Genomic DNA, 13,757 nt, shown 5'->3' with positions numbered 1-13,757 from the left:
AACACCTCTTTATTCTTGAGTTTTGAAATTTCACAAGGAAATGTCTAACTATGAATGAGTTTTCTTTTCTTTCTTTTTCTTCTTTTTCTTGATTGATTTGCTAAAAGGCCTGTATGCTCACCAGAGAGAGAGAAAATGAGAAATTACTCCCTGATGGATGGCCATGCCACAGTCCCTTCTTCTCCATTCTCCTTTCGGGATTTTGGACACACACAAACACACACACACACGCACCTGGCGCGTCTTCCAAGTTGCTGAATCTTGGATTTAGCCATATAGGACCCAGCTGCCTTAACCACCATGCCACTGGCCCGGTCGGCCCTTGAATCTTTTTACGCATACTAGGTAGTTCTCTTCATTTATTTTTTTGAGAGGTTTTTGCTATAGGGCGCATGTGCTTGCCAGACAGAGAGAGACAGAGAGACAGAAAGCGAGAAATCACCCCCCCGGGGGATCGCCACGCCACAATCCCTTCTCCTCCATTCTCCTCTCAGGATCTTGGGCATGCATGCACACGTGCCCGATGTGAGTTTTAAGCCACCGGGTCCGGTACTCAAATCGCGGTTGACTACATGGGAGTCCAGTGACACAGCCATTACTCTAACTGCTCGTCCCGGTAGTTCTCTTTGTATCCCAAATTACCTGTTTCCTCCAGAGTCAGATTTTTGGTGTGTTAATCTTGGTCTTTTGCACACTGCTGGTCCTCCTCAAATATGAGGAGACTTCAAAACGTTTGTGAAAAGATTAAAATACAAGTTTATTTCAGTCCAAAAAAGATTGAAATCTATGTATACCACCAGATGGCATAATGGTTACATTGTTGGACTTCCACGCAATCAACTGCGGTTTGAGTCCTGGACCTGGTGGCTTAAAACTCACACCAGCTGCAGGTGCATACGTGCCCAAAGTCCAGAGAATGGAGGAGAAGGGATTATGGAGTGGCCATCTCCCCTGGGGGGTGATTTCTTGTCTTCTATCTTGTGACACCTTCTATCTTGCCTCTTTCTGGTGACGCCCTATAGCAAAAATTTCTCTAAAAAAAAAAAAAAAACAACTAAAACTAAATTAAAAATATATATAGTTTTTAATAATATGCATTTCTCATGGAGTTTTTGAAGACCTCTTTATTTCATACTTAGCAATCATTGGTAATGATAAGGCTCAAAACATGGTAGCCAAACTAAAATACTTTGGCATGATAAATATTTAAAGCTGGGAGCTAGACGTGGCATAGTGATTAAGCACTGGACTCCCACATGGCCAACCGTGGATCGAGTCCTGGATCTGGAGGCCTGAAACACACCAGGCATGTGTATGTGTGTGACTAGAATCCCGAGAGAACGGAGGAGAAGGGGGTCATAGTGTGGCCGTCCCTCTGTGGAAGTGATTTATCACTTTATCTCTCTCTCTGTCTCTCTTTGTGTCTCTGTTTGCACACGCCCTATAGAAAAACATCTCTCTTAGAAAAGAAAATTAACGTGAAGAAATTAGAGAAAACTGCTGAAGCAGGAGGGTCTCGCTCACCTTCTACCCTTCTCCTGTAAACTAGATCGTAAAACCGAGAATTCTCCGTACTTTTCCTGAAGTGGGTAATGAGACCCTCGTATGAGCAGTGCCATTCCTATTCCTGGAGGAAGGAACATCCTCTCTCTGAACACACAGGGATACAGAGAAGAACCCGGACAGGCCTTGCTCATTCCCTCCAGTTTATTTCTATTAGATCACACGTCTTTTGTCCAATCATATTTCTCTGCAACTATCCCCTTCATGAAAGTTATGATTTTTCTTGTTTCTTTAGGTCCTCATTTCTGAAGGCTCCCATGCCATGTAAAACTTAAATAAATATGGGACCAGCAGTTGGCGTAATGGCTATGTCTCTGGACTCCCATGTAGTCGACCAGGGTTCAAGTCCTGGACCCAGTGACTTAAACTCACACCGGGCATGTGTGTGTGCGGGCCCAAAGTCCTGAGAGGAGAATGGAGGAGAAGGGATTGCAACGTGGCCATCCCCTCTGGGGGATGATTTCTCGCCTTCTGTCTCCCTATCTCTCTTTGTCTCTCTGGCAAGTGCATGTGTCCTATAGGAAAAAAATCTCTCCAAACAAATACATCAATAAATAAATATAAAGAATTACCTACTGGTAGTTCTAACTACCGGATTTTCTCTGTTGGTTTTCCTCTAGGTTTCTCTCTGGGTAGAAATTCTGGCTAGAAACTTCTTACAGATCAAGATAGGACATGTCAATTCAAAGTCTTCAGTTCGGGGAGAGGAAGACTGTCAACCATCAGACTATGAACCACCCCAGACGCCAGAATAAGGAACATTTTATTTGGATCAACACCGTCATACTAGAAGCCTGAACTTCCCTCAGAAAATTGGGTGGATTTCTTTGGAGACAATATGTCTGACACTTTTGTCGGAGGGAAAATGCCTCCCAGGTGAGGGACATTTCTAGTCCCGCTTTCCTCTGCCTGCTGATCAAAGACTTGCCTCTCCTCGGCAGCCTAAGGGACCCGGCTAGAATAGCACACACCGTCTTTTCCGTATTTTCCCTCTTCTATCTTTTCGTAGTCTCTGCCTTTATTTCAATGGGCTCTATCTAAAGAGGGATTAGAGGCAGGAAAGCAGGCATGGTCTTGAAGCAGAAATCTGCTCTTCTTTCTAACTGTTCCACACAGAAGCTGCCAAGATTGATAGAGGCCCATAGCAATAACTTATTCATCAAAATCAGCACAATTCTAAGAACTGTTTAAATATTTTTTTTAAGAATTATTTAATTTGGGACCAGCAGTTGGTGTAATGGCTATGTCACTGGACTCCCATGTAGTCTACTGTGGTTCGAGTCCCGGACCGGGTGGCTTAAACTCACGCCGGGCGTATGTGCATGCGTGCCTAAGATCCTGAGAGGAGAATGGAGGAGAAAGGATTGTGGCGTGGCCACCCCCCCGGGGGGGGGCGATTTCTCGCTTTCTGTCTCTCTGTTTCTCTCTTTCTGGAGAGCACACGTGCCCTATAGCAAAAACCTCTCCCCCCAAAAAAAACCTACTTAATTTTATTGATTATCATTACTTTTTAATTTGCTATAGGGCACATGTACTCATTTGAGAGAGACAGAGAGAGAGAGGAAGTGAAAAAAGCAAGCCACCAGATCTGGGACACATACCATGGACAGCCATGTGGAAGGCAAGTGCCTTAACCACAACACCACCTGCAGTTGCCTGGAACTTCTTATTTTTTAAATTTTATCAGTGGGTGCATGCTCTCTCTGGAGAGAGATAGAGAAAGAAAACATCTCTCATAAGGTATGATCATGCCACGATCCCTTCTCTCGTTCTCCATCTTTCTGACATTCGCATGCACGCACATGTACCCATCACGTTTCCCAAGCCACTAGGTCTGGGACTCAAACCACGTAGTCAGTCATGTAAGATAAAGCCACCTTAGCCACCATACCACAGTCTGGCCCCATCATCTCTTTCCTTATTTCATTTGTATACACCCAGATAACCCTAACCATAGCTACTGAGCACAGAATAATGCCAGAGAAACCGTTGGGTCAAAGCTAAAGGGAAGTCCCAAGTTTGAAGTAAAATGAAACTCAAATCAGTGTGACTGAGTTGATCCTTTGGCTTTCCACCAAAGACTCCTGTGTTTTCCTCCTCATTATATTCAATGTCAAACACCAGAATCTTAAATAAAGCATTTGTCCATTCATTCATTCCAGAAATATGTTTTCAGTTTTCCTTGTGCAGGCGCTGAGTATAAATGGAGAAGACGCATATGCTACCGGAGTGTTCAGATTTTTGCCATAGCGTGTGTGCGCTTGCCAGAGAGAGACAGTCAGCGGGAGAGGGGAGAAAGCACCCCCACCCCCGGAGATGGCCACGCTGTAATCCTTTCCCCTTCATTCTCTCCGGGTTTCGGACACACATGCACACGAAGCCAGCATTGTTTCTCAAGTCACCGAGACTGGAACCTCATAGTCGGCCATGTGGGATCCTGCCACCTTCACCTCCAACTGTCTGCTGGTCCCAGAATCGTTTTCTTTCTTTTCATTTCTAAAATATCATGTTACTATTTCCGTTTTCTTGATTCACGATAAAGTGTGTGTGCATGCACGTGAGTAAGAGAGAGAGGAGCACCCTCCACTGATCATCCCACCATCCCCTTCCTCCAGTCCTCCAGCAGTTCAGGCCTCAGCGCTCCAGCTGTGCCCAGTCAGTTTCAGGACAACTGAGCCGGGGACTCTGAGGAGCCTACCATGTGGGATCTGACTTCTCCTGAGCAGCACATTACTGCTAGGCTAGGAAATCACCTCTAGAACGGTTTTCTAGTATCTTAAAAAATAAATAAATAAAAATAAAAAGAGGGGCTAGTAGGTGGCATGGTGGTTAAGGGCACTGGATTCCCACATGGGCAACCATGGTTCGAGTCCCCAACCTGGTGGCTTGCTTTCTCACTTTCTCTCTCTCTCTTGCTCTGTCCCTCTCTGGTCTAAATAAGTAAGTAAATACATAAGGTTAACTAAAATAATTCTTTTTAAAAAAAGAAAGAAAATTTTTCCTTCCCCTCCCCCCCAATTGCTAGGAGGCACATGCGCTTGCCAGGAACTAAGAGGGAGAAAGCACCCCCTGCCCCAAGTCCCTGTGTGGTGATGTCCAATCCCTGTCAGGATTCCGGGCATGCACTCACAGGCAGCCGAGTGGCTGCCGAGCTGCTGGGCCAGGATTCCATCCCGGGGTCATAGGAGATTGTCTCCCCGAACCACCAGGCTACTAGCCAGCCCCTTTGACTCTTTTCACTGTCAACATGCAGAAGTGAACGTTGCAGGTTAAATGGACTTCGAGGACCTTGCTCTTTACAAAACTGTTTCCGTGGGAAAAAGATAAAGCGTTTACTAAATTGACCTATGGGGCTCCTGGAGCTGTCCTAAGCTCCTATCAGCGGTATTATCAGCGGAGGTGACGCCCATGTTCCCAGCCCCGAACGTCCCAGGGGCTGGTTCTTCCTAGCTGCTGGGCGCTGAGGTTGTAATCAACTACCACAGGCCTTGCAGAGAGGTGAAAATACGGCCCGGATTAAGGCTGTCCTCAGGCTCTTTCCAGTTATTTCATGGGAAGGATGGTCTTTAGGTGCAGCTGATGAAATCCAAACGTGCCCAGGCAGATGGGGAGGATGGAGCCTTGGCCCTGACGTGTGGGTGAAGGGAACAGCCCGCCACCCACCGCCCCCCTGCGGCGTCCTCCAGGCTGGAGCCCCGTAGGAGTTCAGGGGCCTCACAGCCTCATGTCCCCGCACACGGCCCTGGGCGGAGTTCCTGCTCCTTTCTGCTTTCGCTCCCTTCCCTCGGCCCTCGGCGCGAAGTGCGCTCAGGAGCACAGGCCCCTCGCGGCCGCCCTCGGACGCACACGAACGTCCGCCCCTGCTCTAGCGCCGGGCGCCGTGTGCCCGCTGCGGCGCTCCGTGCTCTGAAATCGGGTGGGCGCACACGCCCCGCTCGCTGCAGGGCGCTCGGCGGAGAGGCTCGAGTTTAATCACACACAAACAGTGTCCGGCTTCCTGTCCTCATCCCCCCTCCCGCCCCGTTTCCCTTGCCCCTCCCTCTCCCCAGTCCGATCCGCCCGCCGGCTCCCCCTCCCTCGATCCCTCGGGTCCCGGGATGGGGGGGCGGTGAGGCAGCCACAGCCCCCCGCCCCCATGGCCGCCCGTCGGAGCCAGAGGCGGAGGGGGCGCCGGGGGGAGCCGGGCACGGCCCTGCTGGCCCCGCTCGTCCTGGGCCTGGGCCTGGCGCTGGCCTGCCTTGGCCTCCTGCTGGCCGTGGTCAGTTTGGGGACCCGGGCATCGCTGTCTGCCCAGGTGAGGCCCCGCGGCACGCCCCTCGTGGGCACTTTGGGAGCAGAGACCGCAGAGGAGCCCACGGGGTCCGGGCGGGCAGAGGGCAAGGGAACAAGAGGAAGGGTGGAGGGCCAGATGTCAGGTGGAGGACAGGGTGACGCTGCCTCCTTCCCAGCAGGAGCCTTCCCAGGGGGAGCTGGTGACAGAGGAGGACCAGGACCCGCTGGTGAGTGGGTGTGGGCGCTGCCTGCAGACTGCTGGCGTTGTGCATGAGCTGAGGAGGCTGCAGGCTGAGGAGGCTGCAGGCTGCGTGCTGGCTGTGTGTGGCTGTGTGTGCATGCAGGCATGCATGCATGTGTATCTGTGTGTGTGTGTGTGTGTATGAAAGAGAGAGGGGTAACAACTGCACATAAGGAGCACGTGCCAGAGTGGTGCCACCTGAGTACAGAGCGTTTATTGGCTGCAGGTGACGTGGGAGTGTGAGCCGTAGGAGCTGCGGTGGGAGAGGGATGCTGTTGTGTGCAGGGTGTGTGCTCAGTGTGCGCCGTGTGCACGCTGCTTGGATGTGGGGCGTGTCCAGTGTGCCAGTAGACTGTAGGCTCTGTGCCGGTTGGGGCAGGGCTGGGGGTGGGAGAGGGATGGAGGAAAGGGCTGAGGACTGGCGGGACCCCCAGCATCTGCCCTTCCCCTTGGTCTCAGTCACACTGGGCTGAGGGGCTCTCCCTATCTGGCTGGTGGCTCTCCTGACAGGCCTGTCTGGCTCAGGAGTCCCTGGTTGAGCCCTGCCCTCAATTCCCCTAGGAACTAGATCTGCAGACAGAAGAGAGCCAGGACCCTGTGCCCTTCCTGAACCGACTAGCTCGGCCTCGCAGGAGTGGTGAGCGCCCCTCTTCCCCAAGCTCCTGAGTGACAGTGGTGGTCTGGTAGCTCCAGGGTTCATGATTGCCTTTGTTCAGCATAACATCATCCTCACGAGGAAACTGAGGCCCAGGGAGGGCGGCGGGGCTCAGGGTCTCGCAGCTGGCAGGTTGAGGCTCCAGCCTAGGAATTCTGACCTTCCTTCTGAAGCTCCCGCCCTCACTGTGGACCTGCTTCTTACTTGAGCCAGGGGCCCTGCATATGAAGGGAGGGGGGCCAGGAGTTAGGGGAACCCCTGGTCCTCATGGTGGGGGAGTCAGAGGCCTAGGCCTCAGGAAGCAGAGACTTAGGAATGGGATGATCATGTGACCGTGCATCTGGGCTTGCAAGCGACTGTTCCAGCTTACACCTGTGACCTCAGTGTAATGAAGCACCCCCCTTTTGGATGGTGATACTGAAAGTGCTTATGGGGGAAGATGCAGCCTGAGGTTCCGAGGCCGGGAGTCTGGCAAGAATAAAGACGTCAGGGTCCTGAGAGGGAACAGGGTGGAGGGTGGCTCTTTGGCCCCCACAGGGGCTGCTCTGGTCACCTGTCTTTTCCTTATCCATAGCCCCTAAAGGCCGGAAAGCTCGGGCTCGCAGGGCAGTCGCAGCCCACTATGAAGGTGGGTGATGAGGGGCGTGGGCCTGGGCCTGGGAGGAGGGTGGCAGAGGGACAGGACGGGTCTCACCATCGCTCTCCTGTGTCTTACAGTTCACCCACGACCAGGACAGGACGGAATGCAGGCAGGTGAGACCCCACGCCCTCCTCTGAGCTCTCCCCTGACTTTCTGGGGAAGGGGCCCCTCAAAACCTTTGACATCCCACTCCTCTCCCTGCCTTCAGCCTTGAAATTCCAGAAGCCAATTCATCAAAGTCCTCAGGACTTGGTTTTCTCTGTGACGCAGGCAAGACCCAGCCCTTCCCCAGGTCCAGACTGACTCCCGCTCTGAATCACGGGCCCCGCCTTTCTCCCTCACGCTGTTCTTCTCCAAAAAGCACCGTCGCTTCTTTCCCTCCATAACCTATGATTCTTCATGCTCTGCTCCTTTTTCCCCTTAAAATGCTTCTAGTTTCTGCTCAAATCTCCCACTCCTACACCACTGTCTGCTTCAACGCTGCAGCCCCAGAGCCTCAAACCCAGTCGGTTGTACTTTCCCCATTCCCTCCTCTCCCCACTTCTCGGCTTTGTCTCACAAACGCGCCAAGCTGAGCTCCCCGAGGCCTCCAGGCTTCTCCACTCCCACTCGGCTTCCACCTGTCCACGGTCTGGTCTCAGCCGCGTTTCCCTGTAGTCCGTAAGTGTTCCCCACGCCTGTTGGGTTAACACCCCTGCCTCCCCCGACCCCGTGCCTCTTCTGGACTTTGCACATACTGTTCCCTCTCCTGGAATGCCCTTCCATTGGGACAGGCTGGAGGCAAGACATGACGGTGCGTCTGTCTGGGGTGTTGGTCGCAGAGAGGGACAGAAATACATGGATTCAGCGTGTGGCTTGAAGATGGGGCTTTGCTTGTGAATCAGATGTGAAGATTAAGGGAAAGGGAGGGCCAGCAGGTGGTGTGGTGATTAAGGGTGCTAGACTCCCACATGGGCAGCCGCTGTTCCAGTCCCGGACCTGGCGCCTTGCTTTCTCACTTTCCCTCTCTCTCACTCTGTGCCTTTCTGGTCAAATTAAAATAAATAAATAGAGTAATTATTTTTAAAAAGATTAAGAGGGGACCAGTAGGTGGCGTGGTGGTTAAGGTGCTGGACACTCCCACATGGCTGATCATGATGAGTACCAGACCTGGTGGCTTGCTGTCTAGCTTTCTCTCTCTCTCTCTGGTAAAATTAAAATAACTGAATGGATAAATAAATAAATAATTCTTTTAAAAAAAGATTAAGAGAAAGGGAGGAATCACAAATGACTTGTAGATTTTTTTTTAAGTTTTCTTTTTTTCTTTGCCATAGGGTGTGCATGCAGTCACTAGAGAGAGACAGGGAGAAGGGGAAAGTGAGAAATGACCCCTCCAGGGGAGATGGCAACATTGCAATCCCTTTTCCTCCATTCTCTCAGAATCTTGGGCAGGCATGCACACGCGCCCGGCGTGTTTTCCAAGCCACTGTGTCCGTGACTCACACAGCAGTCTGCCAAGTGGGATCCAGCATCTTAACTGACATCCCATGTGCTGGCCCTATAAAGTTTTTTTATTCCTCCTTTTTTAAATATTTATTTTATGTTATTTGTTATCATTATTCACTTTTTAATTTGAACAGAGAGAGAGACACACACACAGAAGGGAGCATGAGAGAGCAAGCTGCCAGTTCCGGGACTTGAACCACAGTCAGCAGTGTAGGCGCCCAGTGTCCGAACCACCATGCCACCTTCTGGCCCCCTATTCCTTTCCTTTTTAAAATTTACCAGAGGGCACATGTGCTTGCTAGAGAGAGGCATAGAGAAAGCGAGGCAGTGAGAATGCCCTCCCACTCCCCCGTCGTGGGACACGGCCATGCCCCAGTACCTTCTCCTCCATCGTTCCCTGCATTTGGGATTTGGGGCACGCATGCACGTGTGCTCGGTATGCTTCTCAAGCCACCAAGTCTGGGACTCAAACTGTGATTTGGCCCCGTGGGACCCAGCCTTGACCACCAGGTCACAGTCTGGCTCTATTCCTTTCTTTTATGAGTGAGAAAAAGAGAGAGAGAGCACGTACCCACAGCAGGGTCCCGACACCCTGCGATCCACCCCAACCTCGGTCAGTCCAGGTCATGGGTACATGTGTGCGCAGTGTACCCAGGGAAACAGGCTGGGTGGCGTGTATATAATTAACTTTGAGATACCTAATCCTAAGCGAGGGGGTACGTGGTAATAAGTGAATTCTGTAAATAGATGGCTGGACACAGTAGACACCAGGGGAGAGAAGGGTCCCCAGAAGGAAGCCCTGAGGCTCCTGGACACTGGACATCTAGAAGCAGGTGGGGGAGGGAAGCCAGCAGAGGAGCTTGAGAAGCAGAGGGAATTAAGAAACCCAGGGTGGGTGGTGTCCTGGAATCTAAGAGAGAAGGAGGATGTGGCTGTCTGCGTCGAATGCAGCTGAAAGGTCACATGAGATGATGACAGAGAAATGACTGCTGGGTTTGGTAACATAAAAGCCAACTGGTGACCTTGATCAAGGAGGCCTCCCTGGAGTCGTTAGGATGAAAGCCAGCATGGATTGGGTTGAAAGAAAATGGAAACCAGGGGATTAGACACTGACTGTCCTCAGAGGTTTCCGTGTGACAAGCAGCAGACACACAGGCCAGTAGGTGGAGGGAGATGGAGCAAGGGAGAGACCTGTCTTCTGTATTCACATGGCGTTACCCGTAGCTCACAGCTCTCGGGAACTTTCTCCAGGTAGGCGCTGTACCACACGCTCAGCTGTTCGATTTGATCTAAATCTCACGACAGCCCTAAAAAGGTCATCTGATTACCCCCCTGCCATGAACTGTGGTTACACAATTTGGCCAAGGTCAGGATGGAGCCAGGGTTTGAAACCAGACATGGTCTGCCTGTCTGTGGGAGAGTGGGAGAGTAGATCGCAGGTGCAAGACTCAGGGGGTCCCTGTAGGGACAATGGCCAAGAAGTGGGAGAAGGGCAGGAGGCCTTGAGGAAAGAGCGGGAAGAGTAGGGCTGGTAGGTGGTAGAGAATATCCATGTGAGACAAGCCACTGCTTGTGACACAAGTGGCACTAGGCCACCCTTCCATGGTTCCAAGCATATCATGCACTTTGACCCCAACCAGCCTTTGCTTAAGCTGGTTCTATAGCTGGGAATGCCTTTCCTTTATGACTCTCCCTACTCTTCCTGCCCAGGTCAGCCTTCCGCTCCTTTGTATAAACTACTTTTATTTATTTATCTGTTTGTTTTTTAGTTTTGCTATAGAGCACATGCACTCACCAGAGAGATAAAGTGAGAAATCAAACACCCCTCCAGGGGGATGGCCATGCCACAATCCCTTCTCCTCCATGTTCTACTCAGGATTCTGGGCACACATGCACATGCACCCAGCATGGGTTTTAAGCCACTGGGTCCAGGACTTGAACCGTGAAGTTGAGCATATGGGATCCAGCTGCCTTAACCAACATGCCACCAGCTGGTCCTAAGTCACTTAGTTACCCAGACATACATTCATTCTTGACTTAACATACCTGCACTGAGAAGCTACCTTTTGCTAGGGAGCAGGTTCAGTGGCCATAGCAGATAATACACAGACCGGTCCTGAAGGAGTCACCATCTAGGAGAGGAAACAGCGTATCCATTTGTAATGTCAGTGCAGTATGACAAACACAGTATTGGCAGTAGTAGTCAAAGACACTTGGCAGCAGGGCCGGCAGGTGGCGTAGTGGTTAAGGGTGTTGGACTCCCCCATGGCCAACCAGGGTTTGAGTCCCAGACCTGGTGGCTTGCTTTCTCACCTTCCCTAGCTCTCACTCTGCCCCTCTGTGGTCAAATTAAATAAGTAAAGATTGGGACCACCAGTTGGCATAATGGCTATGCTGCTGAACTCCCATATAGTCAACCGCAGTTCGAGTCCTGGACCCGGTGGCTTAAACTCACACCGGGTGCATGTGTGTGCATGTCCAAGATCCTGAGAGGAGAATGGAGGAGAAGGGATTGCGGTGTGGCCATTCCCCCTGGGGGGTGATTTCTTGCTTTCTGTCTCTCTGTCTCTCTCTGTCTTTCTGGCGAGTACACATGCCCTATCGCGAAAATCTCTCCAAAATAAATAAATAAAAGTAAAAATAATTATTAAAAAAAAAAAAAAGAAACTTGGCAGCATGGAGGGACACAGACAACCTCATAGTGGAGAGGGTCTCCTTCCCTACAGAGGTGAGGCATCACTAGGCTTTGAGGCTTGAATGTTAAGACAGGAGGACAAGAGGTGAAGGACATCACGGGTTGAAGCCAGCACCAGGTACAAAGACCCTGGGTCTGCCAACAGGGGGCCGAGGCTAGTGGATGGCGAGAAGTGCGGCGTGGCTAAAGCAGGAAGTGGTAGATGAGCAGGAGGGAGTAGGAGGCTGGAGAAGAAGCCGTCCCAAAAGTGGAGTTTGGGAGTTGTGCTGAGGTGCGCCATGGAAAGGATGAAGAGAGGAGAGGCAGGTTCACGTTCGAGTTTAAGAAACGTGGCTCTGTAGCGGTGTGGAGGGAGGAAACTGGAGGAGCCTAGACTGGAAACCAGGAGTCCAGCGGCAAGGATGCTGCGAATAGCCCCCGTGAGAAGTGGGCCAGGGAGAGAGGTGAGGAAGAACTGTCAGGGACTGGTGATGAGTGGATGAGTTGGGGTAGAAGGAGGCTGGGGGGACCAGCAGTTGGCATAATGGCTATGTTGCTGAATTCCCATGTAACTTGACCGCAGTTCAAGTCCTAGACCCGGTGGCTTAAACTCACACCGGGCGCGTGCGCGAGCGTGCCCAAGATCCTGAGAGGAGAATGGAGGAGAAGGGATTGCGGTGTGGCCATCCCCCCCGGGCGGTGATTTCTCACTTTCTCTCTCTCTCTCTCTGTATTTCCAGCGAGTGCATGCACCCTAACAAAAACCTCTCCAAAAAAAATTAAAAAGGCTGGGTATCCAGCGGTGGTACAGCCGTGAGCCACATGTGGAATACAGACAGGAGGGCACGTGGGGGTGGGATAGCTCAGTGTTGGTCAGATGACTTTGAGGTGCCCGTTGCAACTCCAAAAACAGCAGTAAGCAGAGGAGAAGGGCAGGAATCATTGGGGCAGGGAACTCAGGTCTGGACCCCACAGGGTATAGGTTGTGATATGCATAGGTGGAAATGAAACACCCAACAGTTACTTTTGTGTATATGTGTGTATATAGACATTTTAGCTTATGTGTTTATTTCTCCCATGAAAGAGAGGCAGAGGGGACCAGCAGTTGGCGTAATGGCTACGTTGCTGTACTCCCATGTAGTTGACCATGTGTTCAAGTCCCGGACTCGGTGGTTTAAACTCATGCCAGGCGCGTGTGCGTGCGTGCCCAAGATCCCAAGAGGACAATGAGGGAGAAGGGATTGCGGCATGGCCATCTCCCCTGGGGGTGATTTCTCACTTTCTATCTCTCTGTCTCTCTCTGTCTTTCTGGCGAGCGCATGCGTTCTATAGCAAAAATCTCTCCAAAAGGAGAGATAGACAGACAGACAGAGACAGACAGGCACCCGAACAGGGTGTTTATGCCATGAATCCACTCCCAGCCCCTGCTGGCTCACCTCACAAGCATGTGCACGCCTGGAGTGCTTACGGAGGCCCCAGGACATGAACCCAGGACCTTTCTCATGGGGATCTGGTGGTGTTACGGGTGTGTTACCACCTGGCCCCAAGAGTTACTTTAGGAAAAAGTGACAAGGATGGACGCTGGGCTGGCAGAGAAAGGGGGGGGCAAGGCCAGAGGCGAGGCTCCTGTGACCCAGGCAGGGAGGCCAGAACAGTGGCCTGTGGAGTTAAACGCAGAGAGGGCCGTCAGCCTCCTTCCTTTGGTCACGCCACCATCATGTGCAGGGCATCCACTAAGACAAGGCCCAGTTCCAGGTGCCAGAGTCACAGGGGTAAGTAAGACAATCATCTCTGCCGTTGTGGCCAGGATCAGAGCCTGAATTAACACAGAGTTAAATAAACAAGATAATTTTTCATGTTGGCAACTGCTATGAAAAATGCATAGAAAGAGTAATGTAAAAAGAGTGACAGAGGTGAAACTGGATTTTTAAGAATTATTTTAACTTTATTTGTTTAATTTTTAAAAATTTGACTAGAGAGAGACTCAATAAGAAAACAGAGAGAGAGAAAAAACAAGCCTCCAGGTCCAGGACTCAAACCATAGTTGGCCATGTGGGAGTTGAGTGCCCTTAACCTCCATGCCACCTGCCAGCCCTTCACCCCCTTTTTAAAGAGATTTTTGGTACGAGTATATGTGCTTACTGGAGAGACACAGACAGAGAGACAGAAAATGAGAAATCGGGATCAGCAGTTAGCGTAATGGCTATGTCGCCGGACTTCCCTGTAG

The 13,757-nt window shown here is 51.2% G+C and overlaps 1 protein-coding gene across 2 annotated transcripts in view; it reads left to right on the top strand.

Moving 5' to 3' along the window:
* The first annotated feature begins 5,594 nt into the window (after positions 1–5,594).
* Positions 5,595–13,757, top strand: part of TNFSF12 (TNF superfamily member 12) — a 15,081-nt gene continuing 6,918 nt past the window's right edge. The window contains exons 1-5 of one of the 2 annotated variants that reach the window (XM_014589069.2): positions 5,595–5,857; positions 6,012–6,062; positions 6,638–6,713; positions 7,306–7,359; positions 7,449–7,484. In XM_014589069.2, coding sequence (XP_014444555.1) covers positions 5,699–5,857; positions 6,012–6,062; positions 6,638–6,713; positions 7,306–7,359; positions 7,449–7,484 — 376 coding nt within the window. In that variant the 5' untranslated portion in view covers positions 5,595–5,698. The remainder of the gene's footprint in view (positions 5,858–6,011; positions 6,063–6,637; positions 6,714–7,305; positions 7,360–7,448; positions 7,485–13,757) is intronic. The other variant, XM_006151794.3, reaches the window with a different exon arrangement.

The sequence above is a fragment of the Tupaia chinensis genome, unplaced genomic scaffold, assembly GCF_000334495.1.
Source record: "Tupaia chinensis unplaced genomic scaffold, TupChi_1.0 Scaffold000330_1, whole genome shotgun sequence".
NCBI classification, from domain to species: Eukaryota; Metazoa; Chordata; class Mammalia; order Scandentia; family Tupaiidae; genus Tupaia; species Tupaia belangeri.
Note: the sequence above shows the minus strand (reverse complement) of the source record. Positions and strands in the feature narration are given on the sequence as shown.